Source organism: Mus musculus, chromosome 10 (genome assembly GCF_000001635.26).
Source record: "Mus musculus strain C57BL/6J chromosome 10, GRCm38.p6 C57BL/6J".
In the NCBI taxonomy this organism is placed as follows: Eukaryota; Metazoa; Chordata; class Mammalia; order Rodentia; family Muridae; genus Mus; species Mus musculus.
Window position 1 is genome coordinate 4,065,491 of NC_000076.6, and position 24,064 is coordinate 4,089,554.

At 44.1% G+C, this 24,064-nt stretch overlaps 1 protein-coding gene and 1 long non-coding RNA gene across 10 annotated transcripts in view; one reads left to right on the forward strand and one right to left on the reverse strand.

Annotated features, from left to right (window-relative positions):
• Mthfd1l (methylenetetrahydrofolate dehydrogenase (NADP+ dependent) 1-like) overlaps positions 1-24,064 on the forward strand; it is a 194,190-nt gene that overhangs the window by 92,599 nt on the left and 77,527 nt on the right. For 3 of the 4 annotated variants that reach the window (NM_001170785.1, NM_172308.4, NM_001170786.1), the window contains exons 21-23: positions 18,247-18,386; positions 22,744-22,785; positions 23,805-23,905. In NM_001170785.1, the coding sequence (NP_001164256.1) occupies positions 18,247-18,386; positions 22,744-22,785; positions 23,805-23,905 (283 nt within the window). Of the gene's footprint in view, positions 1-9,766; positions 9,912-18,246; positions 18,387-22,743; positions 22,786-23,804; positions 23,906-24,064 lie in introns of those variants that run through there. The other variant, XM_006512449.4, reaches the window with a different exon arrangement.
• Gm40591 lies at positions 10,173-23,809 on the reverse strand. Of its 6 annotated transcripts, none has more exons than XR_003948987.1 (5): positions 23,611-23,809; positions 19,090-19,207; positions 18,233-18,409; positions 15,872-16,265; positions 10,173-12,611 (listed from the first exon to the last, which is right to left on the reverse strand). It is a non-coding gene; the product is annotated as a predicted gene, 40591 (long non-coding RNA). The 6 variants fall into 6 exon arrangements; XR_003948985.1 differs by lacking the exon at positions 23,611-23,809 and adding an exon at positions 20,244-20,277; XR_003948986.1 differs by lacking the exon at positions 23,611-23,809 and adding an exon at positions 19,430-19,566.

The window sequence follows — 24,064 nt, forward strand, 5'->3', positions numbered from 1 at the left end:
AGGATCCAACACCCTCTACAGCAGGCATATGTACACACATGGTCTACACTCACAAACACATGTAACACATAAATAAAATAAAAAATTAGTCTTTTTTTAAAAGGAATTTTAGAAAGAAAGATGTTTTAAAAGACGTTTTGAACTGTAGGAATGTTCAGCCTGACCTTGGCCAGTTTCTTCATGCCCTACGTAATGCAAATGTGTTTAACATAAGCTCTGTGGCTCATTCCCGTTTGGATTTATGTATACCCCAAACAGCGTGCTTGGCATAGCATCCTGCTTATCACCATAAAATGTGGAGTTCAAATTCGGCCCTTGTCAAAACATCGGGGCGCAGAGATTAGTGTTGTGGCAGTTGACATAAAATGACTTTTAAAAGTGGTCCTGAGGTTAAGCTGGGGTTTTGTAACTCGGCGATTGCATGGGCCTTCTAAGGGATTTTCTTTAATGTCCGTTGCACAATAGGTTTTCAGATTACGTTACAGGCCTGCTATCTTAGCCCATCTGGGCCAAGCACATCTAGCCTCGGGATGCTGGACAGGGGCCAAATTGCCTTTTATAGTTGCAAAAATTGCAATTATGTGAGGTTGTTTGCTACATTTTTTTTAGCAGTATTTGATATAATTACAATATTGTACTGTTCCTATACAAGTCACATAATAGAATTTGAGACAAGGAATGCTGGGGAACTTGCAGTTCCTGAAGAAATATAATGTATTATATCTTGTCAGAGGCTTCTTTGCATCTTTAGGGAAGGGCATTCTGGAGGGAAAGCAGACCTCTAATGCGTTCTCAAACCCGCAGGCCTCTCGCCACCTGTAACTATAAATGCTCTCATCATTTCCCTACTAATGTTTTAGTACAAAGGCTGTTGTGACAAAATCCACATAGGGTTTGAGGTCCTGTGGGCTGCTTGTCTAGCTCACAGCAAAACAGGGTTTAAAAATCTTAGAGACGGGCTGGAGAGATGGCTCAGTGGTTAAGAGCACTGACTGCTCTTCCAGAAGTCCTGAGTTCAAATCCCAGCAACCACATGGTGGCTCACAACCATATGTAATGAGATCTGATGCCCCTTCTGGTGTGTCTGAAGACATCTACAGTGTATTTATATGTAATAAATAAATAAATCTATAAAAAAAAAACTTAGAGACAAAAGAGGTGTCTGAGTGAAATGATAAAGATAGACCTTCAGCAATAGAAGAATGAAAACCAAGTCAAAACCTAGAAAAGAGCATCACAGTAGATAGATAGCATCTGCCTTGGGCACACCTGGTCATGTGTCTATAACCTGACCAGGCTGTTCATAGACACTGTGGCTGTTCACAGCCTCTGGAGACTTCACCAGTGAGATAAAGAAAAGAGCAATATAAAATGCATAGATAGTAGTTTTAATATTTATGTATGATCATACAGAGGTAAAATTCAAGAAGCCAACTAAAAAATTTATCGTAAGTAATAAAAGTTTTAGTTTGCCCGGTTGGCTACAGTATAAGTACGTGAAAGTCAATAGCCTTCCTTTATGTGAAGAATAAACATATTATAATGTGGACTGTGATCCTGTTTATTCATCCCCTCCGTGCTATAAAGTACCCAGGAGTAAATTTAGAAAGACATGGACACAGAGAAAGAAGAATACGGCCATTTGTAAAGCTGAAGGTTACAGATCCAGTGAGACTGGAGTGAAGACCAGGAGTCCCCTCACTCTCTCCGACGACTAATCCCCAGGACTGTGCTGTCTTACACTGATGAGGGCAATGAGCCATTGAAAAGGGACTCCTTTTAATCTTTAAAGGGGTACTTTATTAATGTTTTCATCAATGGTGTCAGAAGCTCCTGAACCTGTTCATTTGCTATCTTACCCATGTGGGGGGAGGGGGGGCTGCTTGTCTGGCAACTGAACCCAGTCCTCTTCTAGAATAGCAAGTGTCCCTCGCTGCCGAGCTACCTCCCTAGCTCCCATTTTTAACTTTCCTTTTAGACACAGGACTCCGTGTGGCCCACGCTGGCTTGCAACTGAGGCTAGACAGAAGCTGCTGACCCTCCATCTGCTGGCACATGTCTGGCCTCAAATGTCTAAATGCTAAGAGAATTGGTTTAATATGAAAAAAATAAATAAAAGAGCAAAATTTACTAAATTTACTACCTCTCCTGGCTCCTTTGGGATGTTCTCAGCCTGCTTCTTGTCTTTATTCAGGATAAGTGAGTCTAGCATGAGGAAAATGGCTACAGCAGTGGTTTTCAACCTTCCTGTGCTGTGACCCCTTAATACAGTTGCTCATGTTGTGCTGACCTCAACCATACAATTATTTTCATAATTACTTCATAACTGTAATTTTGCTACAGTTCTAAATCATAATATAAGCTGGGCATGGTGGCACATGCCTTTAATCCTAGAACTTGAGAGGCAGAGGTAAGTAGATCTCTAAGTTCGAGGCCAGCCTGGTTGACAGAAGGAACTCCAGGAGAGCTGAGACTACAACAGAGAAATTCTATCTCAAAAAAACATGCACACAGACACACACACACCCATCAAAAACCAAAAGTTGATTGATTAATTATTTGAAATAATAATAAAATTACTATGAATCATAATGTTAATATCTGATAATGCAGGACCCTTATGAAAGGGTTGTTCAACACCCCTACAGGATAAGAACCACAAATATTATCTGTGTGGCATAGAGCACTGTGTGTATGTATAACATTTTATTATGAAGCTTATTATCCCAGCAAAAGATTACATTACAAAGATTGTTTCTTCTTTTCTTCTCTCCCTCCCTCTTTTCCTTTCCATTTTTTGTTTTGTTTTTGTTTTTTTTTTCCCCAACTGGAGCCTTGTGGTGTCCAGGCTGAGCTTAAACTCACTGTATAACCAAGGAGGACCTTGAACTTTTAATCCTCCTGTTTCTACCTCTTAGGTGTGGTATTACAGCTCTGCCCTACCACATCCAGTTTCTATATATAGTAGTTAGGATCAAACCTGCTACCTTGTGCATGCTAGGTACCTACCTACCTATTGAGCTACACTCCTGGTCCCCAAATCACCATTTCTTTTTCTTTTTTTTTTTTTTTTGTTTTTTGTTTTTGTTTTTGTTTTTTGAGACAGGGTTTCTCTGTATAGCCCTGGCTGTCCTGAAACTCACTCTGTAGACCAGGCTGGCCTGCTGGGATTAAAGGCGTGCGCCACCATGCCCGGTGTCAAATCAACATTTCATCATGCCTGCTAGCCTTGCAAAAGTTTGGAGCAAGCAAGGTTCATGAAGGGCAGGTTGAAGTTGTTCCCACAAAGATTGTAATTCCTTAGCTATACATTCTAGCTTCGACATAATGAAGTCCCTGTAAAGGCCAAGTTCACATCCTGATCTTTCAGTTAACTCAATGGGAAGAACTTTCCCTTGAGTCTGGCATTAAAACAAACAAACAAACAAACAAACAATCAAACAATCAAACAAAAAACCCAGCATTCCATCATGGAACATTTCACTATCAGAATAAGAAGTCTCCCCGATGTCTGCCTCACAAGCCAGATGCTCCTTTTCAGAGCCTCCACTTTGCTGTCTGTCTCTAGTGATGGGGCCTGTGCTCTCCTCAGAGTCCCTCTCGTCATCATCTTTGTCTGTCTCTCCTTAGTGTAGTAATAAATCCCATGTCCCCCACAGTCTATCTCTGTGACCCTCTTGAGCACCCCATAGACCTTTCCATGAGAAGTCAGGGGTCTGTCCCTCCCACCTCCTGGCCTCAAAACAGAAGGCAGAGAGACCTTGCAAGGCACCTGGAAGGGAGAAGGGAGCAGATCAGAAAGACTCAAGAAACTAAAGCAACTTCCAAGGGATGCTCTCGACTCTCACAGGAAAGCCAAAAGACAGCAAGCCCCTCACTGGGACGACATCTGAGCTGTAAACAGCCAAGCCCTGTGGTGGGTGTCTCTTTAGAAGAGCTGCCAGCATACTAGACAGTGAGCTCCAACGATGCAGCTGCCCTTCCTGGTCACTCCACTCATGCTGGAGGTGGGGCTGAGGGCGCTCCTCACTGATGCAGCTGCTTAAGAGTCCCCATGTCCCTCTAAGTAGCCACACCAAACACTCTTTGTTCCAACAACATGGGCTAGATTCTCTCTTTGGTTTACTGTCACTACCGGACCTACGGGAGATCCATGTTTGTTTGCAACTCTTAAGGAAAAGGCACAAGGCAGATGGTCACACAGATGACATGGCAGGAGCTCACTTCTGCCTGGAGAAGCATTCTTAACAGTGCTGCTTTCTGCTTGAGGGTGATCATGGAGACTCACAGAAGCGCTTAACTTTCCCAGTCTCCCATCCCCTCATCTCTCTGCATCTCTTTCTCTCTCTGTCTCTTTCTGTATGTATATATCTCTGTGTGCCTCTCTATGTGCATTTCTTTCCCTCCCTCTCTCCCTCCCTCTCCCCTCCTTTTCCCCACCTCTCCCTCTCTCCAAGACTGGCCTTGAACTCATGCTTGTGAGCATGACCTTGAATTTCTGATTATCCTGCCTCCACCTCTGGGATGCTAAGATTACAGACATGTGCCAACCCCACCCAATTTATGAGGTGCTGGGGGTAGAATCCAGGCCCTCTACCAACTGAGCTACATCCCCAGCCCATCCAGCAACTCTTCTGAAAGGGAGAGTGCCTTTCTTCCTCTCTCCCCACTGGTTAGGACATTTAGTTATGATGGCAGGGGCTCGGGCAATCATTCTGGACCCCTGGGTCGCGGCAGCTGCAGATGAAGGAGAAACTGGCACACCAGCACAGAGCGCCAACTGTGATCTTCTGTCAAATGAGAGAGAAGTACGCTTTCACTGGAACTGAGCCACTTCATAGCTCCATGTATTTGTGGGCAAACCTAATCCTGATGGGTTCAGGCGTGAAAACGGGGCCAGCTTTACAGACATCCTAGCATTTTCTTCACTTAGAACATTTCCTCTTGTGGATACTTGCAGGCTATGCAGGGTTTCCTTATTCTGCACAGCATTAACTCTGGGACTATAGTCAGGGTGATGTGTCTAATTGAAAAGAAATGTGAGGTTTGCCTCAAGTTTTCCTAATGAAAGAACTGAGCTTCCAAAGGCTGGAATGTGGTCAGAACTCTATGTGTCACATGTATGCATGTAGAGGTCAGAGGTCGATGTCCTGTGTCTTCCTCGATTGTCCCCAATATCTACTTTCTGAGACAGGGCTGTTGGGGAGGCTGGACCTCACCCTTCCATCTAGATTTGTTGGCCATTGAGTCCCCAGTGATCTACTTAGCTTCACTCTCCCAGTGCTGGGGTTACAAACGTACATGCCCAGCAGTGATGTGGGTGCTTGGGACCCGAACTCATGTCATCATGCTTGTTCCGCATGGAGCATACCCGCTGAGTCGTGTCTCCAGCCCCAGAACTCTGGGATTGATGCCTCAAAGCCATGACAGTGGGGAAATAGCTGTTGGTTCAAAAGTTCTGGATTCAGACTTGAATCAAGAAAGCAAAAACCACTATTTTCATGGTTATTTTAAGTACATGTAGAGATTATACCATGACATTGTTGCCTGCCCTTTAAAAGTAAAAGCCATGTACACTCATCTAAGATATGCATGCAATTTTATAAAGCAAACCAAAAAAAAGGGGGTGGGGATACAGATGCAGGTGGTGTTGAGATTGCTGGTGTTTGAACTCAGAATGTTTGTACACATAAACACCCAAACACATGATACGCATCTGGAAACTGTAGAACACAGCTCTCATCTTGGTGCTGAGCCAGGAGTTAGAGGGATGCATCTGCCACTCTTATCATCGCAGGCTAGACTGGAAACCAGTGAGAAATAACAGCTAGAGTCTCAGTTTTATTTGCACAGAAAAAGTCTCAGCCTTGATCGCACCTGCTTTGGCTATTGCCCGAATCTGTTCTGCTTCCTCCCAGGGGAAATGCAAGTATGAACTGCTGTCCACAAAACCTGTCAGCTTATGGAGCACTTAGGCACTGCCACTGATATTTATATTAAGCTCTGTGGACAACATACAGCAGCCAGTCTTGGCGTTAGCCATGCCCTCTAAAATTACCGACCATTTTCTTCCTTTTCCCTTTCACCAAGCACACCAGACTGTATCCTTGTCCTATAATGCGCCAGACACTTAATTCTGGTCCTTTCCTTCCTGAGTCACAGCTCTTAGGACCACAAGCTTTGTTCCAATTGTGTTTTCACACATTTTGAACATATGCACTCAGGCAGAAATAGAATTCAATATTGTGTGTTCTGTAGTAGACATACAGATGGTCCCTGCCTCAAGGTTTGACACAAACTTCTCAATAGTATGAGAGGGACCTACATTCAGAGGACAGCATCCTGGGAAATTCGGGGTCTCCAGGGTTTTTTTGGATTTTTTTTTTTTTTTGCTGGAGATAAGTGCCATGATGATAGGCCGTCATCTCCACTATCACCAAGGCAAGAGCTGATGGGCTACGGTGTGAAGTTCAGCTAGATTAGAAGCACACATGCACTATCAGCTTAACGTATGCTTGACTTAGTCTGCATGTATCAGGACAAGCAAGGACTGTCTGCATATACACAATGCTCTCCTGTCACACATCCGAAGTCTGGCCTTGTAAATTACCTCCCCTCCCAGAGTGTAGCATGAGCCCCTCTGACTGCCAGAGAGAGGGAGCCCCACATCAGTCCATTGTCACACTATCACTTAATCAGTAATCCACCCACTCAGTGCCATATTGAAATACCAACTTTACTGATCTCCGTATCATAGACTTGAGTGTTAAGGACACTTCACATGTGTCTTTGTCTGGTCCTCTTATGGCTGTGGCCAATTATCTCGTTTTTGAATTGTGTCACTGCCAGCAGACCCTCTGGGCCCCTTTGTCTGCGTGGAACGGGTCTCTAGTCGCAGGTGGGCAAAGCGTCAGATGGAATGACAGACAGATGCACACAGGAGAGGTTGTGTAGAATCTGAATGTAATTTGTCAAATCAAGCATCAAACTTTTTATACAGAAGAAAATAGGGAAATTGGGTGACACACCGGCAAGGTACAAAGAGGTTACTGGATTCTTACACAAAACAGAGGAATACAAACACAGAAGGTCTAAAAGGAACCACCTGGGATAGAATTCATTGTTAACAACCGGGATCAAAAACAGCTCCACCTAAGATCCACTTAATCTTAGAAGCCAGGGGTCAAGGGCTTCGTGCCCTTGCCATAGTTCCCATTCTAGTCTATTATATAGTCCACCTTCCCCCTAAGCCATTGTAAATACGTGTGTATGGGTGTAACTCAGCTATCTATAGTTCTAAGTATCTACTCTGGTTCCTCCTTAGGTCTCAAACTTCCTTCTTCCTAGATGATGGTAAATTCTTGTGTAGGGCAGTGACTTAGCTTTTATTCAAAGTGATAGTGTAATACCAGAGGCAATTTTGAATGTCACTGAATAGGCAACATTCTTACTGAATTCCAAGCCCATGGTCTGCTCAAGGATTTTCTAGGACGTTGGAACACTGGTGAAGGCTTGGCTATGTCAGAATTCAATCTTAAAAGGCACTTATAATAAGATAATACTAAAAGAGAGCACGTGGATCCATACACCAGACTAACGCGGAAATAGAATATGAATGTATGGGTTAGAGAGAACGCCAGCCTCCAGGAGGTGAGTTTCCGTAAAACTCTGCCTCGTGAGTGGCTTCCAGGCCTCTCGGCCTGTCAAGCTGACTCGACCACCTGTTTTGCTACAAGGTCAAGTAAGTCACCCATCAGTATTTTAGAAGTTCTCCTGGAAGTCAGCTGCTTGACTCTGTTCCCTACTAAGCTGTAAAGATAAACACAGGATTCAAATACTGGAGTCAGGGATGCTCCATGGTTTCCTCTGTCCTGGGTACCAGTGCCGAGCAAAACAGGCCAAAGCTACCGGGGTCTGCCGTGAGAAAGAAACAGGCAAGCCAGTTCTTTTGCTCCTTACATAAAGATTGTAGGTAGTAAATCCTCGGTCAGCCATGTGTGTTTAAGAGCCATCCCTAGGGTTCCGAGAGATGCTTTATCTCCATTGATAGAGCACCTGCCATACGTGTCTGAGGACCTGAATTTGGATCTCCAGCACTGGAGGGTGGGATAGGAGGATGCGGGCAGCCCTCTCTTGCTCATTCATCAGCTTGGCTGAATCAGTAGTCTCCAGATTCAGTGAGAGACCCTGCCTCAAAAATAGGATGCTGAGGGGCTAGAGAGATGGCTCAGTGATTAAGAGAACTGCCTACTCTTCTCAAGGTCCTGAGTTCAATTCCCAGCATCCACATGGTGGCTCACAACCATCTGTAATGGGATTTGTTACCCTCTTCTGGTGTGTCTGAAGAGAATGACAGTGTACCTCACATACATAAAATGCGTTTTAAAAAAATAGGATACAGAGCAAACAAAAAAAGACCCTGGACTGAAACTACTGATTTTCGTGCACACATAAGAATGTGTATACCAGCACACAAACATATACTCACCACAGGTGTTTAAATAAAAAGAAACCATGCCCTATAGCTTTCAAGTTTAAAATATTTCCCTTCTATCTTCATGGCTTCTGGGAATCTAGCAAGTGTAAAGGAACCTAGAGGAAAGCCAGTCTGTTTCCTTGGTTTTCACTCAGTGATCAGAGTTTTCTCTTGCTGCATTGATGTAGTTACCTGAGTCGAACGAGGTGCTGTGGCTCTGGGATACTCTCCTTCCTGCGGGGGCTTTATGATAAGATGTGAATGCCTTCACATTGGTTCACTCTTCTTCCTTAGCTGCACTACCATAAACTACTCTTAATAGAAAATGCCCTGCACCCCTCTTCCCATTTTGTTAAGACACATGTGCTTGTAGCCAAGCCAGGCAGAATTCTTCATTTTATTCTAAGACACAGCCTCACTGTGGAGCTCAGGCTGGCCTGGCTGGAGGTCTTTCTGCCTCTGTCTCCTGGTGCTAGAATTATGAGTGAGTGATCAAAGAATTATGAGCTTCAAAGTTCTTCTCTGTGTGGAGAAAGTTCACATTCTCACAAGCTGCAAGGGAACAAGTTTGCCCTATAACACTGGGCATCCAAAAGGCTAACTCTTCCAAGCCAGAACACAGGTTTTTATGTGAGAAATAAAACTACCATATAACACTGGGCACTGTGGCACACACCTTTAGTTTCAGCACTCTGGAGACAGAGGTAGATGGATCTCCCCAAGTTCAAGGCCATCATGGTCAATATATCAAGTTCCAGCCCAGTAAGGGCTATACAGTAAGACAGACCCTGTCTCAAAAAAAAAAAAAAAAAAAAAAAAAAAAAACAAAATACCTAACATGCATACCTCAATTTTTATCTAAGCCCTTGCCTCTAAACTTAAATTTCTCCTTGGCCAAAATCAACTTACAGAACAAAATTATTAGTGATGCTACTTAATGAGCTAACTATAACTAATTAACTCTGGGGGTGGTGCAGAAAGAGTAAGTTCTGAATCCTTCCTCCAAAATACATTGATACTTTTTAATTTTTCAAATTGTTGTTGCCGTATGCATACATTTATTCAAATGTCCCTGTATCCTATTTATTTATTATTGGCTTTCTGATACTGGATCTCACTCTGTAGCTCAGGCTAGACTAGAACACAACTTGAGACCAGGCTGGCCTTGAACTTCCCAAACATCTTGCCTCTGGTTCCCCAGTCTGGAGATGGAAGGCATGTGCCACCACCACCACTCTTGGCCCTCTAGACTCATTGTATGTTGTTAATGTTCTCTTTCCCTTCCCCCAGAGTACACCCAGAATAGTTTCTCCATGCTCTCTGCATCAACCCCAACCTTCCCCAGTGTGTGGTGACCTGGTCATGGGGCAAGCGGGAAGGAAGGGTCTTCAAAATACTGTTAATTTGTGGTTCCAGTGATCTCTTCCTCAGCTTCACAATATGTGCCCAGTAAGTTGATTTTTGTATTCTCTATGGAAATTCCAACTCTATTACATTTAATAAAATCAAGGGACCGTGGATTACATAAACAAAACCCACAGAGCAGAAAGGATTTTGGTTTTAGTAAAATTTCCTAGACCTAAAATGAGTCAGAGCCTTACAGTTAATCTGGTCTTAAAGCAAGGCGATTGTTGGTTTTGAAGCTGTAACAATAAGGCTGAGCTTCTCTTGTGGTTCATCTGATGACTCCTCCGGGTTTACTTAGTCTCCTTCCAGCCACTGAGAAAATAACTAAACGATCCTCAAAGGCTAGCCCACCTTGAGCATGCATGTGTTGCGTGCGGTGACTTTGAGCTGACTCTTCCCGAGTTCATCAGCAGGGAGCTGCAGAGAATAACTATTTACATAGGACAGAAGGGGCCGGGAAAGACTCAACTCTATTTCCTTTACCTCTGCACAGAAATTATTACCCACCATGCTTTAGAGCAAAGCCTAGCTCCATGCGCCTCATGTCTTTCTATACTCATGTCCCCTTGCGGTCTCTCATTTGTCGTGAGAAAGTAAGAGTGGTGGCATGAATCGACCAAATCTGTCCTGTGCCAAGCTGATAACAGGGACTAGTGCTATGAGATCTCTAACAGTTCATAAATCTAACTTCATGTCCAGGAGTAATGGGGAATTCAATATGTTGTATGTTATATGTCTGTTGCATGCATCACACAGAAAATGTATCGCTATCATAAAGTAGCTATGAAATCTGACATGACCGATTTTTCTTTTTATTGTCTGAGTGCATATAGAACAAAGGGCATTTTAGTGACATTACAAGGTGAAAATTCAGTTCCCAGTTCTGCTGATAATCTTCAGGTGTTTCAAGTATGAAAAACTCAAGGAAGACCTGTCTTGCTTTAAGAAGGGTTTCCCCTGTTGGAGAGAGAGAGAGAGAGAGAGAGAGAGAGAGAGAAAATTTTTAAACTAAACCAGTCTTCTTTCCCCAGTCTATCTGTACATTGGTGTAAAGACAATCTAAGCTAGAAAATTAGAATCACCCACTTCTCCATCCCATGGCGAGAAAGCTGGTGCCTGGTTTAGGGAGACCAGTCTTGGGGGGTCTAAGGGCTCAGTGGGGAGGTAGCTCTGGGAGACCACTTGGTTCTAAGGAGGGAACACTATGATGTGCTTGTGTGGCCTGCCTGCCCCTGGTGTTAGGAATGAAGTCCAGACAGACATGGTCCCTGAAGCATCCTCTCTGAAATCTTTCTTGATTCATCCAAAGTCTTATCTACTCTTCCTTGCCCAAGTCCCACCTCTGTTGGCGTGGCAACCAACAATTAGAAGGGTAGATGGGTAATCTGCACACGAATTGCTCCTAAGAGAAAACAGATTTCTGAATCCAAAGAATGAAATACCCTTGAAGCACAAGGCACTTGGATTTTTTGTTGCAAACAGTTCAGCTACAGAAATGTCTATGGTTGTCGGATGGATCAGCAAGTTGAGCCTGGGTCTCAGTCCAGCTTAATACCATAGTAACATAGAGAACAATTATTGAAACCTTCCATCCTTCGAATCACGGGCTTTAAGCAGAGGGCTATGCTGGTCATCTGGAAAGAGGGAAGGAATTACTCAGATCATATTGCCCTGTGCTCATTGTCTTGGTGCAGGAGGGCCCATCCCCTGTGGCTGACACCACATAGGCAGGTGAGTCAGATATATAAGAAAACTTGCTGAGTGTTGGCCAATGACTGAGCCAGTAAGCAAATGCAACTGACTCCTCCATGCCCTCTGTCCCAGGCCCAGCTCGAGGGAGTCCCTGTTCTGCCTTCCTCCAGTGATGGGTCATGACTTGGTATTTGTGAGCTGAAATAAACCCTTTTGTCTTCCCAAGTTGCTCTTGTTCCGAGTGTATTAGTGCAGCAAGAAAATAAAACTAGAAAAAATGCCCAGGTAGAAATGTTCAATAAATGTTCCATTTACCTTCACCTTCTCATGCCCAGTTTGTTAAATAGTTGCCTGCCTTCCAGCAAATACACATTTTAGCAGGAAGGCTGACAACCCAACCACCATCACCTGCACCTTCTCATGTTGATCGGTGCCCCCCTCCCTCCTTCCTCCTCAGGCTACTAAGTCCGGACTCACCTTTGTCCCCACTTGCCAAGTTGCACTGACCCCATTATTGATGCAATACATCAAAGCTCTGCTGAGCAGAATTTTTTATGTGGATAATTCAGACCCCAGCATCTCAGTGGATGAGGTTACGGTGATTAACATCCTAAGTTTGTGCAGCCTTGTAGTCTAGCCTCTGGTGCATCCGTAATATTCTCAGAGGGAGTGTCTAGAGAGTCCAGGGTTCCTTTGTTCTTCTTGACTCATAGCCAGCTGCTAGAGTGCGGTGGAGGGTTTATTTTTGGTTTTGTTCTGTTTTGTTTTTGTTTTGTTTTGTTTTTGTTTTAGTTTTGAGCATTATAAGATGCTATGTCTTAGTTAAATGCTACGAGTGGTGACCAAAAATATCTCCAGAAACTGCTGAGTTTCCCCTCACCTTCACTAGTGGGAGGGGATGCAGGGACGAATATCACTTCACTCAGGAGGAACTCAATGACATTTTATGGTTTGCAGTGCCATAGGGTGGGTAAAGGCGGGTCAAGCACGAGAACAGCCAGCTCTAAGGATGACACAGGGTAGAATTCAGATTTACCTGCATAAAGTGAATAAATACGATTTCAATACCAAGTGCAAGCCTTTAATCTCAGCACTTGGGAGGCAGAGGCAGATGGATCTCTGTGAGTTTGAGGCCAGCTGGGGCCACATAGTGAATTTTAGGCCTGCCAGGGTTACATAGTATGACCCTGTCTAGGGGGAAGGGGGAGAATTGAAGTATAGAAATCATTTCGAGAAGAAAAGGCCACATCAATATTCCCTCACGGATGGAATAGTGGCTGGTGACAGCCCCACCCAAAAGGACCATAAGCGGTTAATGGTTGCTTCAGAGGAGGTAGTCTTATTCCTAGGTGGTATAGCACTGCTAAGTCACCATTGCTTGTGCAAGCAATCATAATGAAATGAAGTGGGCCCCAAGACAAATAATAAAAATGGTAACAAGACAGGAGGGAGGGAGGCTTGCTGGGAAGGGGTTTGGTGGGAAGGGAAAAGGGGGAGGTAGATAGATAATAGGGAGGAGCAGAATGTGGACTTTGAAAACAGAAGGCAGGCAGAGCCATGCTGCTTGCTCATGGGGCACTTTAGAGCAGATAAGTGCAATTATGGGCTTGCTTTCATCACTAAATGAGGACGTCTCCTACAGGCGATTGCACAGGCACGCCACAGAGGTGTAGAGGCTCAGGACTTGTCAAGTGAGGAAAAAAAGTGAAAGTTTTTCCAAAATTCCGAGACGTACACAATTATTGAGAAGCGTTGTGTCATGGGTCACAAAACATGCAGGAAAGTCAGAGCCACTCCTGTCCAGGCAACAGAGGAGCCCGGATCTACAACTGGGTTCCTCGTCCGATCTCCAGAAGGTGCCTGAGGCTTAGGAGCCAGAAAAAGACTAAGAATGTCATCCTAAAATTCCTCACAGTTCCAGGCTTTTTATGAACCTGTATCTGACAGGACTTCTCTAGAAAAAGGTAATATTAATAAAGATGGTGTGTACTTTGAAATCTGAGAGTTGTCACCCTGTTTCTTCATTGTATATAATGAGCCAGAGATAACATAGGGAAACTTGGCAAATACAAACTCCCTCCTTCAGGGGTGGTGTAGAGAGCACATGGCATGCCTCTGTCGCATTTTTGTGGCCGTCCTGGTCATTCCTTCTCTATGATCTTTACACCAGGACTCTTAAGTGCTCTTGGGGATTGTCATGGCCAAGACAGCTGCCTGCACTTCAACCTCCTTCTGCACCCAGAGTTCCAAGTCCCTCCTAGCCGGGACCCAATGCCCCCGGCCCCTTTTCTGAGCTGCTTGTAGGTTTCTGACATTTGAATCAAGCCATCCTGCAGGATCATGCCTGTGCTTACTCAGTGAGCCCATCCGTCAGCATTTCCTGTTTCCATTCATGCTGTAAGTGAAAGAGCTGTAACAAAGAGATTGCCAAGACAAATCATGGCTGAGGCTTACACAAATAATTTTTATCACAAGCCTCTTTTAAATAGGCAGCCTTCCGAAACCTGCATTCCACGCTTTTCAGGAAAGCCAAGTCATGCTAAGCAAACTCGATTCATGATTTAAGGCTATGTCTATTAAATTCAATATGAGATTGATCTTTGGCTTGGCTCTTGAACCTTCTACTAGGGATAGCAAGTAAGATAAGGGAATAAATTGCTTCTTTTAGGTCACCGTGGAGGTTTTAACTTGTTGGTCATTCTCAGGAAGTCGTGAGGAAGTGAAACCTACAGGAAGAGCAACTTGTCCTTTCTCACAAGGGTGGGCTTCTTATCAAGGCCCATGGGGTGGGGCTAACCCTGCAGTCGTCAATCTCCAAGTTAGTCACTGTTGGTGCCTTAGCAAAGCGCTTCTTGCTTTACTTTAGTAAAGGCTGATCACCCATCAGCTCACCTTCTCCCTTGGCAGCCTGCAGCCTGGAGACAAATGACCTTAGAATGGTCACGTGCTCAGAAAACAGAGCGGCTTTCAAAGCCTGGGAATCTGGCTCTTCCGTTTCCTGCACAGCGTTTTGGCAGCTAGCCTTCCCAGCCGCCGCCCACTTCCTTCCCCTAGCTGAAGCTCTCTTTTCTCCACTCTTGTTTATTTCCAGTTTGTGTCTTAAAGAACGGAATTGATCTTAATTTCTCTATTTAGACACTCGAGGCGATGATCTCATTCATTGTCAGATGCGAGTGGCGTTTACACCATTGCATCTAGGATTAAAATTGTCAAAACAGTTTTGTAAGGAAGAAAGAGGGTAGGTAAGACAGACATGGTTTTCTTCCTATTTTTAATGTCTGTCCTGTTGAGTTGTGACCTTTGCATCGGCTGTTGAATCGCACGCTATTCGTTTATGCACTTTTATGTCAGGGACTGTGTTAGGTGTTAGAGACAGACAAGTAAGGCTGTCCTCTCCTCTAAGGAAGAGCTAGCAGACTGGGCTCATGTGGATGCAAAACTTGGGAATGGGGGCGGGGAAAAACAACAGCAGAGGTGGAAGATGCCCACGAGGACAAGAAGGGAAATTCCCCTGCCTGAGATTCAGGCAACCTCCTAGGATGTAAGCCCTTGGACTGGGGTTTAGATGCTGTGTCTAAGAAGCAGGGAAGGAAAGAAAGGAATTTTCTGGGTGGGAAAGAACAGCAGAGATGATAGTAATATAGTAGGGTTGTTTTAGGAAACTTGGTAGCTAGATGCTACTACAGAATGAGGGGTGTGTGTGTGTGTGTGTGTGTGTGTGTGTGTGTGTGTGTTCCTGCATATGTGCATCTTTGTATACATTTGGGATGTGAATGTGTGCAGAGGTCAGAGGACAACCACAGGTGTCAGTCCTCAAAGTGTCACCCACCTCACCCTTCCCCTTTTTGAAGACACTGTCATATAGGTCTGAAACTGAACAATGAAGGCTACACTGGCTGCCTATCCAGCCCCAGAGATCGACCTGCCTCTGCCTTCCCAGTCTGGGATTATAAACATAAGCTACCATGCCTGGCTTTTTAGAACATGGGCTCTGGGAATCGAACTCACATTCCTATGTTTATGCAAACATTGTACCAAACTGAGTACCTTCCCTGCCCCTGAAGTGTGGGGGGAGACAGAGCAGGGATGGTTTACATGAGCAAAGCTTTAAGGCTTCATGGTAAAGATGATCAGAACTTTTTCTCCTTAAGATGACAGCAAACTTATGAATGGAGGAGAGTGAGGGGACCATGCTGAGAGTTAAGACAGCAGCTGATACTAAGCAGAGGAGTGGTTATAAAAGAAATCCTGTTTCTCTGAGTAGGTATCTGAGGACTTGGTATTTGTGTTACTTACTTTTCCTGCTGCTGTGATAAACTACTGAGAAAAGCAACATCAAAACAAATAGTTCTTCTGGCTCCCAGTTTGAGGCTGTAGTCCACACGGTATGGTGGGCAAGGCTGGTAGCAGGAGTGGGTGGCATTGCATCCACAGTCAAGAAGCGGGGAAAGAGAAATCTTCTTCTTAGCCCAATCTCTCTTTCTCTCTGTAGTCCTCACATCTGCAGCATCCTAGAATCGCCTTTGCATCTTAAGCTTTATCTTCACAGCCTCCTCACAGTAGCCTCTCAGGACCTCCTTGCAGGGGAGTAGAAATCACTTCTAACTTTGCCCACAATAGATGGAGTCATGAGAATGGTCCCATCTGCCGTGAAAAGGAGGGGTATTCTTCCAATTGTTCTGCTATAAATCTTTGCAAAGAAAAATTCGTTAAAAAAAAAAAATTCAGGGAGAGCGAAGCTATGAAACCTATCCTTTTCTATAGTAAGTTAAAACATTAATTTCAAACCATAAAATTGACTTGTCAAATGCGTATCAGTGGTCATAAAAGATGTTTTATGTCTATTGCCCGTATCCTTACCCCTGGAAATTTATTCTGAGAATATACTTTGAAAGAGATTAAAGCTCATATGTAGCACAAATTCAGTGTGTCTTTCTACATGCTGGTGACGGCCCAATTGTTCAGTAACAGGGGGACTGTTTTACAGATTTTGTCACCCTAATTAAATTATATACTCTGTTTTTGTAATCACAAATTCTAAAAGGTTGTAGTACAGAAATAAAATTATACTTTTAAGATAAAGGAGACTATAGAATTATGTGTATTCTATAAAAATAGGTGTATGGAATGCTAAAAGAAAAAGCAAGAATTAAGTGTATATATAGTTTAAAATAACATCTGAAAAAACTATTTCCACCAGTTCTTGTTGACATTTCTATTTCCCATGAATCCTAGGGCTACATCTTCATTTGTTTGCTTTTTCCTTTTTTTCTTCTGTAGCTGCTGAGAATTTGAACTCAGGAATTCCCTCATGCAAGGCAAGCATTGTGCTCTCCGCCTTCAACAGTAACCTTTAGGATTTTTATAAGACCTTAGTAAATAAATTCATGTACTTCTACTTCCTATCTGTACCATTATTATGGCCTTAGTCATATTGTCAGTAGATGGTCCATATTCCAAAATAATTTTTACATTAGTAGTATTCTTCCCAAATGATAATGGACAATCACTGCACATGAGTGTCTTGTTAAAATACTGAATCTGTTGGGGCTGTAGAATTAAGAGCACTGGCTGTTCTTCTACAGGACTGTGTCTGATTCCTAGCACCCACATGGCTTAGAACTATCTGTAACAGGGGACCCATGGTCTCTTCCTACCTCTGCAGATACCAGACACACAAATGGTACACAGATATACAAGCAGGCAAAACATTCATGCACATTAAATCAATTCAAAGTTGTTGTTTTTAATGCTAGTTCTGATTGAGTAGATCTCATGGGTCCAATAGTCCACTTCTTTAACAAGGTCTTAAGAGATGCTGTTGCTTGCTTTTGCTCCATGGATCTCACGCTAAATACCAAGGCCCTGGAGCTCTCTCTTGAGTGGAAGACAATACTATTGACCCAGTATCTATCGTGGTTTTGGAAAGCAATACTCAAGTTCCATCTGTCACCTCCACAAATAGCACAAAAGCCACGTCTGAGAGGAGGGGAGGTGCGGGTTTGTATATGTGTGCTCATGCGCACACAGAGGCCAGAGGAAGACATGGGATGTCTGATTCCATCACTTTCTACCTTCTTCTCTTGACTCAAGATCTCTTTTCAATGAACCTGCAGCTAGGCTGTTGGCCATCGGACCCCAGCAATCTTGTCTCCCCACACACACACACACACCCCACTGTGCTGAGGTTACAGGTGCACACAGCCATACTAAGATTTTTTTCATCAATGTGGAGATTTGCACTCAGTTCCTCATGCTTGAGCAACAAGGGTTCGCTCTCACCCACTGAACCCCCACAGTACCATTTCTGTCAACTGGAAAGAAGTCTAAAAAAATGAATATGATTCTGGAATCCAGCTGCCACCTTTCTCACATGCCCTGATCAGTATCCTTAAGCCATGCCTCCAACTTGAAATCTGCTCACCAACAGAATGGATCAGGGGCCCAAAAATAAGAAAGGATAACGTATGCTTGACCCTTTGATAAAGTTTGGAGCACATCTTCCATTATGAGGGAGGTGCCAGGTCACCTCTATGTAGGCATGGGATACAGCACCTTGTAGTGGCCTTGTGTGGCAGGGGTAGGGGCCGTTGTGAGAGCTTGTACTTTTATTAAACATTGGTTGCTGTGTTCTGATGATAAGAGCTCATTCCCTACCTGTTTCTGTACAGTGACTGAAGCTGGCTTTGGGGCTGATATTGGGATGGAGAAATTCTTCAATATCAAATGCCGAGCTTCTGGCCTGGTGCCCAACGTTGTCGTGCTGGTAGCCACCGTTCGAGCTCTGAAGATGCATGGAGGCGGGCCGAGTGTAAGTTCTTGTTTTCTTCCTAGCTTAAAAAAAAAGCCGAGGAGTGGAGAGATGACTCTGTGGTAAAAAGCACCTGCCAGTCTTAGAGGTCCTGGGTTCAGTTCCAGGGGACCTTACACCCTGTTCTGGATTCCACAGGCACCTGCAAAATCACAGTGCTCATAAACATACGGGTTTCGTGCACACATAACACATAAGTAGTTAAAACATTTAAAGCCATATATGAGCTGTAGAATTGGCTCCATGGTTAAGAGCACTCACTGACTGCTCTTCCAGAGGCCCTGGGTTCTATAATAACCAAATAGTGTCTCACAGCTCTCTGCAGCTTCAGTTCCAAGGGGTCTGACAACCTCCATACAAACAAACATGCAGGCAAAACACCAGTGCAAGCGAGCGAGTGAGTGAGTGAGTGAGTGAGTGAGTGAGTGAGTGAGTGAGTGAGTGGATGAAAAGTTATATGCATGTATGTATAATTTGAAATGTTCTCTTCCTCTTCTGCCATGCCCACATTTAAATTTAAACAGCTTTGATCCTCTAAAAGGTTTAAAGTCTGTTTGGTCTGATTGGATCTTTATAAAATACAGGAAGAAATCTTGGAGACACATAGAGACCAGCAGTGGTAGCATCACACCTCTGCTGAGGAAACTGGTCAGACCTAGAATTGAGTCCAGAGTTTTTCCAGACCTCCAGACTATAAAAATACCTGGCATGATGTCCAGTCCCACTGCACTTCTCCTTGACGTGTGCGCCATGTTGCCACACTGTGATTTCTTCCCAGTTATTCCTTTCTGCTCTTTCCTTCCCTTCTTAATCCTGTGGTTCTTTGGCAAAGAAGATAACACAAGGTTAGGGACCATAAGTAGAAATGTCAATCGTTAAGTCAGTTCCCATTACCAAAATGAATACCTGATACTCAACTCATAAGGAGATGCGATTTATTTTCACTCACAGCTCTGTACGTTGTAATCCTCTGGTCAGCATTTGTACATGAAGCAAGGCAGTAAGTATGTCAGGCTGGGAGCCCAGGACAAAACAAAACTCACCTCCTATGTAGGGGTTGGGCGCAGGGGCAAGGCTCCCTGTATTTCCCCTGACAGCTCCCATTAGGCCTCTCCTTCTAAGACTCCACCACCTCCCACTATGCTCCAGGAGAGCATAGCCTCATAAATGTCTGGGGAACATTGAAGGACCAAACTGTTGCATGAATGAACAATAGTAACCAGGGAGGGCTGTAAAGGCTGGGCTTGGCCTCATGGCATTTTATGACTGTCTCTCCTCTTCAGGTTCTGAATCCCTTGCTCTCAGGAACTGTCTAATTAGTTACTGGGCCCCGGGGCCTGGCATATTCCATATCCAGAAAATGTTTTCAGTAATGGAGTAACAAATGAACTTTGATCTTCCAATCCGACGTCCCTCTGAATTCTCATCACCCACCTCGATGCATTTGCCTCTTACTTGAAACAGTTCCGTGGTGATATTTTTGATTCAGGATAATGTCTGCTTCTCTTCAGCAACATTGCACACATAGCCACAGCTGCCTCGTGTGTGTTCACTCAGCTGAGGTTTGCATTTTTTAATCCATTATTTGAGCAGTGGAAAATCCTGTGACCTTTGAACCTGCCCATTTTAACACAGTTCTTTTTCTCGCCACTGTGACCTGATGAGAAGCAGCTTAAAGGAGGAGGGGCTGGCTGGGCTTACAATCTGAGACCACGGGGTAGGGGCCATTGGTGCCAGGAAGGAACAGTGACTGGAGCATGAGAAAACTGTCTTAGTTAGGGTTGTACTTAGTTAGGGTCAGACACCATGACCAAGGCAAGCCTTATAAAGGACAACATTTAATTATGGATGGCTTACAGGTTCAGAGGTTCAGTCCATTATCCTCAAGGCAGAGCATGGCAGCATCCAGGCAGGCATGGTGCAGGAGGAGATTTCTTCATCTTCATCTGAAGGCTGCTAGCAGAATACTGGCTTCTGAGACGTTTGGACAAAGTCCACGCCCACAGTGACACACCAACAACTCCAACAGGGCCGTACCTTCTAATAGCACCACTCCCTGGGCTGAGCCCATACAAACCATCACAGCAACCAATCACACAGTCTGCAGTAGGAAGCAGAGACGATTCTTGTATCATCTTGCTTTGTGCTTTTGTCATGGGCCCCAGCCCATAGGATACTGCTGCCTCCATCCACCATAGGACTTCCCTTCTCTCTGGAAGCACCCTGACAGACATACCCAGGGCTACTTCTCATTAATGCCCTGGGCATTTCCTAATGCATTCAAGATGACAGTGAAGATTTTTTTTAATTATTTTTTTTTACTTGTTCACTTTACATCCTGCTCACTACCCCTCCTTCCTAACCACCCCCTTCCACAGTCCTTCCCCCATCCTCCCCTCCCCTTCTCTTCTGAGCAAGTGGGCCCTCCCCTAGATATCCCCAACCCTGGCACATCAAGTCTCTGGAAGGCTAGGAGCTTCCTCTCCCACTGAGGCCAGACAAGGCAGCCCAGGTAGAAGAACATGGGAGAGCCCACACTTGAGTTGTTCAGGACCCACATGAAGACCATGCTGCACCTCTGCTACATATGAGTGGAGAGGCCTAGATCCAGCCCATGTATGAATATTTAACTGCTATGCCACTGGCATTTTAAATCCGTAGCCTGTCTTCCAGCACACTAACCGTTCTTGGTGCGGTATAAGAACTGACATTCGAATATTCTGAATCTACACAATCTTTTCCCAGTTAACCCTTTAATTGCACTACAGTAATCAGGTTTCTCAGGCAGCAGAGGTCACTGGGTGTGTAGATGTGTGGTAGGAGGTAAAAGGGAATAAGGAACCAGGTCACGTGATTATAAAGCGTGCCAGTGCAGAATCCAGGATCTACTTATTCCCCTGGGAACTCAGGAGCCATGGCTTGTGTAGGTCCAGTCCAATGGCAGTCTGATGGAAAAGTCTCCTTGGCTTAGAGGAGGCCAGTCTATGTTATATATCCATAAATCAGTAGATCTCATCAAAAATTATCCTTACAAAAATCACATACAATAATGCTTGACCAAATAAATATCCAGATACCCTAAATTCTCCACAAGTTAACACTTGGAGTAAACCACGTGTTTTGGAGTGTAGGGCATTGACAAAATTTAATATCAAATTTTTTTTTTGACCCAGGGTGGAATGACTGCATTTTCCCAAATATGTGCAAACCTCTTTCTGGGATCTCCCTTCAGTTGAGCTGGCCTAGTTAGGTCTCTTTGTGCCAACGTACTGCGGAGATCCCAAGCCAGGCTGTTCCTTCACATTTGACCTACAAGTGACCCTTTTCAAGGATATCTGCATTTTACCAATGGACTTATTTTACTTTTTGAGGTTTGCAGTATCCAGCCTACATAAGACTAGCTCTATTTCAGTGAACTACAGGCTCAAAACCCTGTGTGTATTTGAGAATTAGCTTATAGGTTCTGCAGTCTCTTTGGGATCTCTATTCAAAGGACGTTAGACACCTCTTCATAGTTCTGTTTGAATATATTCCAATGGAAGTTATTGCTTATTACATAAAGATCTTCTATATCTTCGTACAGATCTGTTCCCGTATATGCTTTCTATCTTTAAATAACAGATTATTTCTGTTTTTATATGTTATTTTGTCACTATCCTGTCTGAATTCACTTAATTGTATTGATTTAGCCTACCACATCTTTGGGGGATTCTGGGCTGCCATTCATTGCTCAAAATGAGTTCCTTTTTTTCCCTTCCAGTCTGTATGGTTTCTTCCCTTGTCCCTGGCAAGGGCTTCCCTGGTAATTGCAATGCCGTGTTGGATGTAGGCGTCTTCTTAGTCCTCATCTTCAAGGGGGTTGTTTAAACAGCTCATTGCTGAGTGCGTGCAAGGCTTGGGATACATTTGTAATGAGGCCTAAGGGATTACCTTCTATTTTTAATTGGCCAAATTAGCATAGAAACTGATGCAGGCTTTTCTTCCATCTTTTAAGATGACAATTTGAGTGTTCTCTTTGAGATTGTAAGGCTTGCTTAAATTTGTGCCTTGCCAGAACAAGCCTGGTTTAGGCAGCTATATCTGCTTTACAAATAACTGGATTTTACTAGTCAGTTTTCTAATGTTTTGAGTCGGGTCTCCCCTCCCGCATTTATATGAGTAAGATGTTAGATATACAAAAATTAAAATTTTGAACTTTTTTTTCTTAACTAGGGAAGGTTTGTGTAAAAATTACAGTACTTGATTTATTCAAAGTTGAGTAGACTTCTCCTTTTAAAGCAGACCTATTGCTATAGGGAAGAACTTTTTTTTTTCCTAATTCGTAGGATGGATCTTAATTTCTGTCTCTTTATTTCAGGTAACTGCTGGGGTTCCTCTCAAGAAAGAATATACAGAGGAGGTAAGAAGAACTAATGGTCCAGTGCAGCCAGTGAGTAGCTTCCAGTTGACTGTCCGTGAGTGTACAACTTAGAAATGTACTTCTCTGGACGGAGGAGATGGCTCAGTGGGTAACCACCTCGCAAGCGTGAGAACCTGAGTTCCATCCCTAGCACCCGAGTAAAAAACAAAACATAGTGACAAACACTTGCTTTCTCAACGCTAGGGAGGCAGAGACAAGTAGGTCTCCGGGGCTCGATGGCCAGCCAGCCTTCTTCATGAGCTGTAGGCCAGGGAGAGACTCTGCCTCCAAAAGAAAGGTACCTGAAGAATAGCCAAGGTTCGCCCCACATGCGTGCGTGCATGCACACACACTAGAATTTCATTTTTAAAAAGTCCCATGAAAATGGATGGGATAAAAGGATGAAACCCTTTCATTTAACTCTTGAAGCTGAAGAAAAGGTAAATATAGACTTATTTGCTGTCCTCTACTCACAAGACAGCTATCCGAGCCCAGAGATGAGGGAAGCTTTTACCTATGTCTCCTTTTGTTGTAGCAAAAGTTGTCTCTTGGGAGATGCACACGTGTTTTTATGACTTATAGGAATGCAATCAGTATCTGTCCTGCAGACAAACTGGTTAGATGGTGACAGTACCACTTAGCTCCTACAGGTGGTGCCATGGGTTTAAACCAGAAGAGGCAGGACCCCTTCAGCATCCCGGGGTCTTTTGCTCCCTAGCTGCAGAGAGTGGGCTTGCCTACATTCTGTTAGTCTTACATAGCAGTAGTTGCCTGGCCCCAGTCTCAGATACATGTGCTTGGACCCAGAATAGTTTTAGAACCTACCTTGACCATGAATCACCTCTATCTGTAATCATCTTTCTTGGAAACACAAGGTGACTTGGGTCTCCTTTTAAACCTGTCTCCGGCAAAGAAAAGATAGAAACAAAAGTTGTCAGTGTGGTGAGGCTGGGTCTAGCTTGGGGTGGGGGGGGGTTAGGTAAGACATAATGACACAGCTGCTGGTGGTTTCCTTCCAGAACATTCAGCTGGTAGCTGATGGCTGCTGCAACCTACAGAAGCAAATTCAGATCGCTCAGCTCTTCGGGGTGCCGGTGGTGGTGGCACTGAATGTCTTCAAGTGAGTCCAGCTTTCTGTGAAAGACACAGAATTCAGTTTGTTTGATTTGGTTTCATTTTCCCCAATGTGTTCTCTAGTGTTACTGTGGAAATTAAACACACAGAGTCAATGAGCACCTGTCTGGTTTTGGGGGAGGGGGTATTTTGGTTTTTCCTGTTC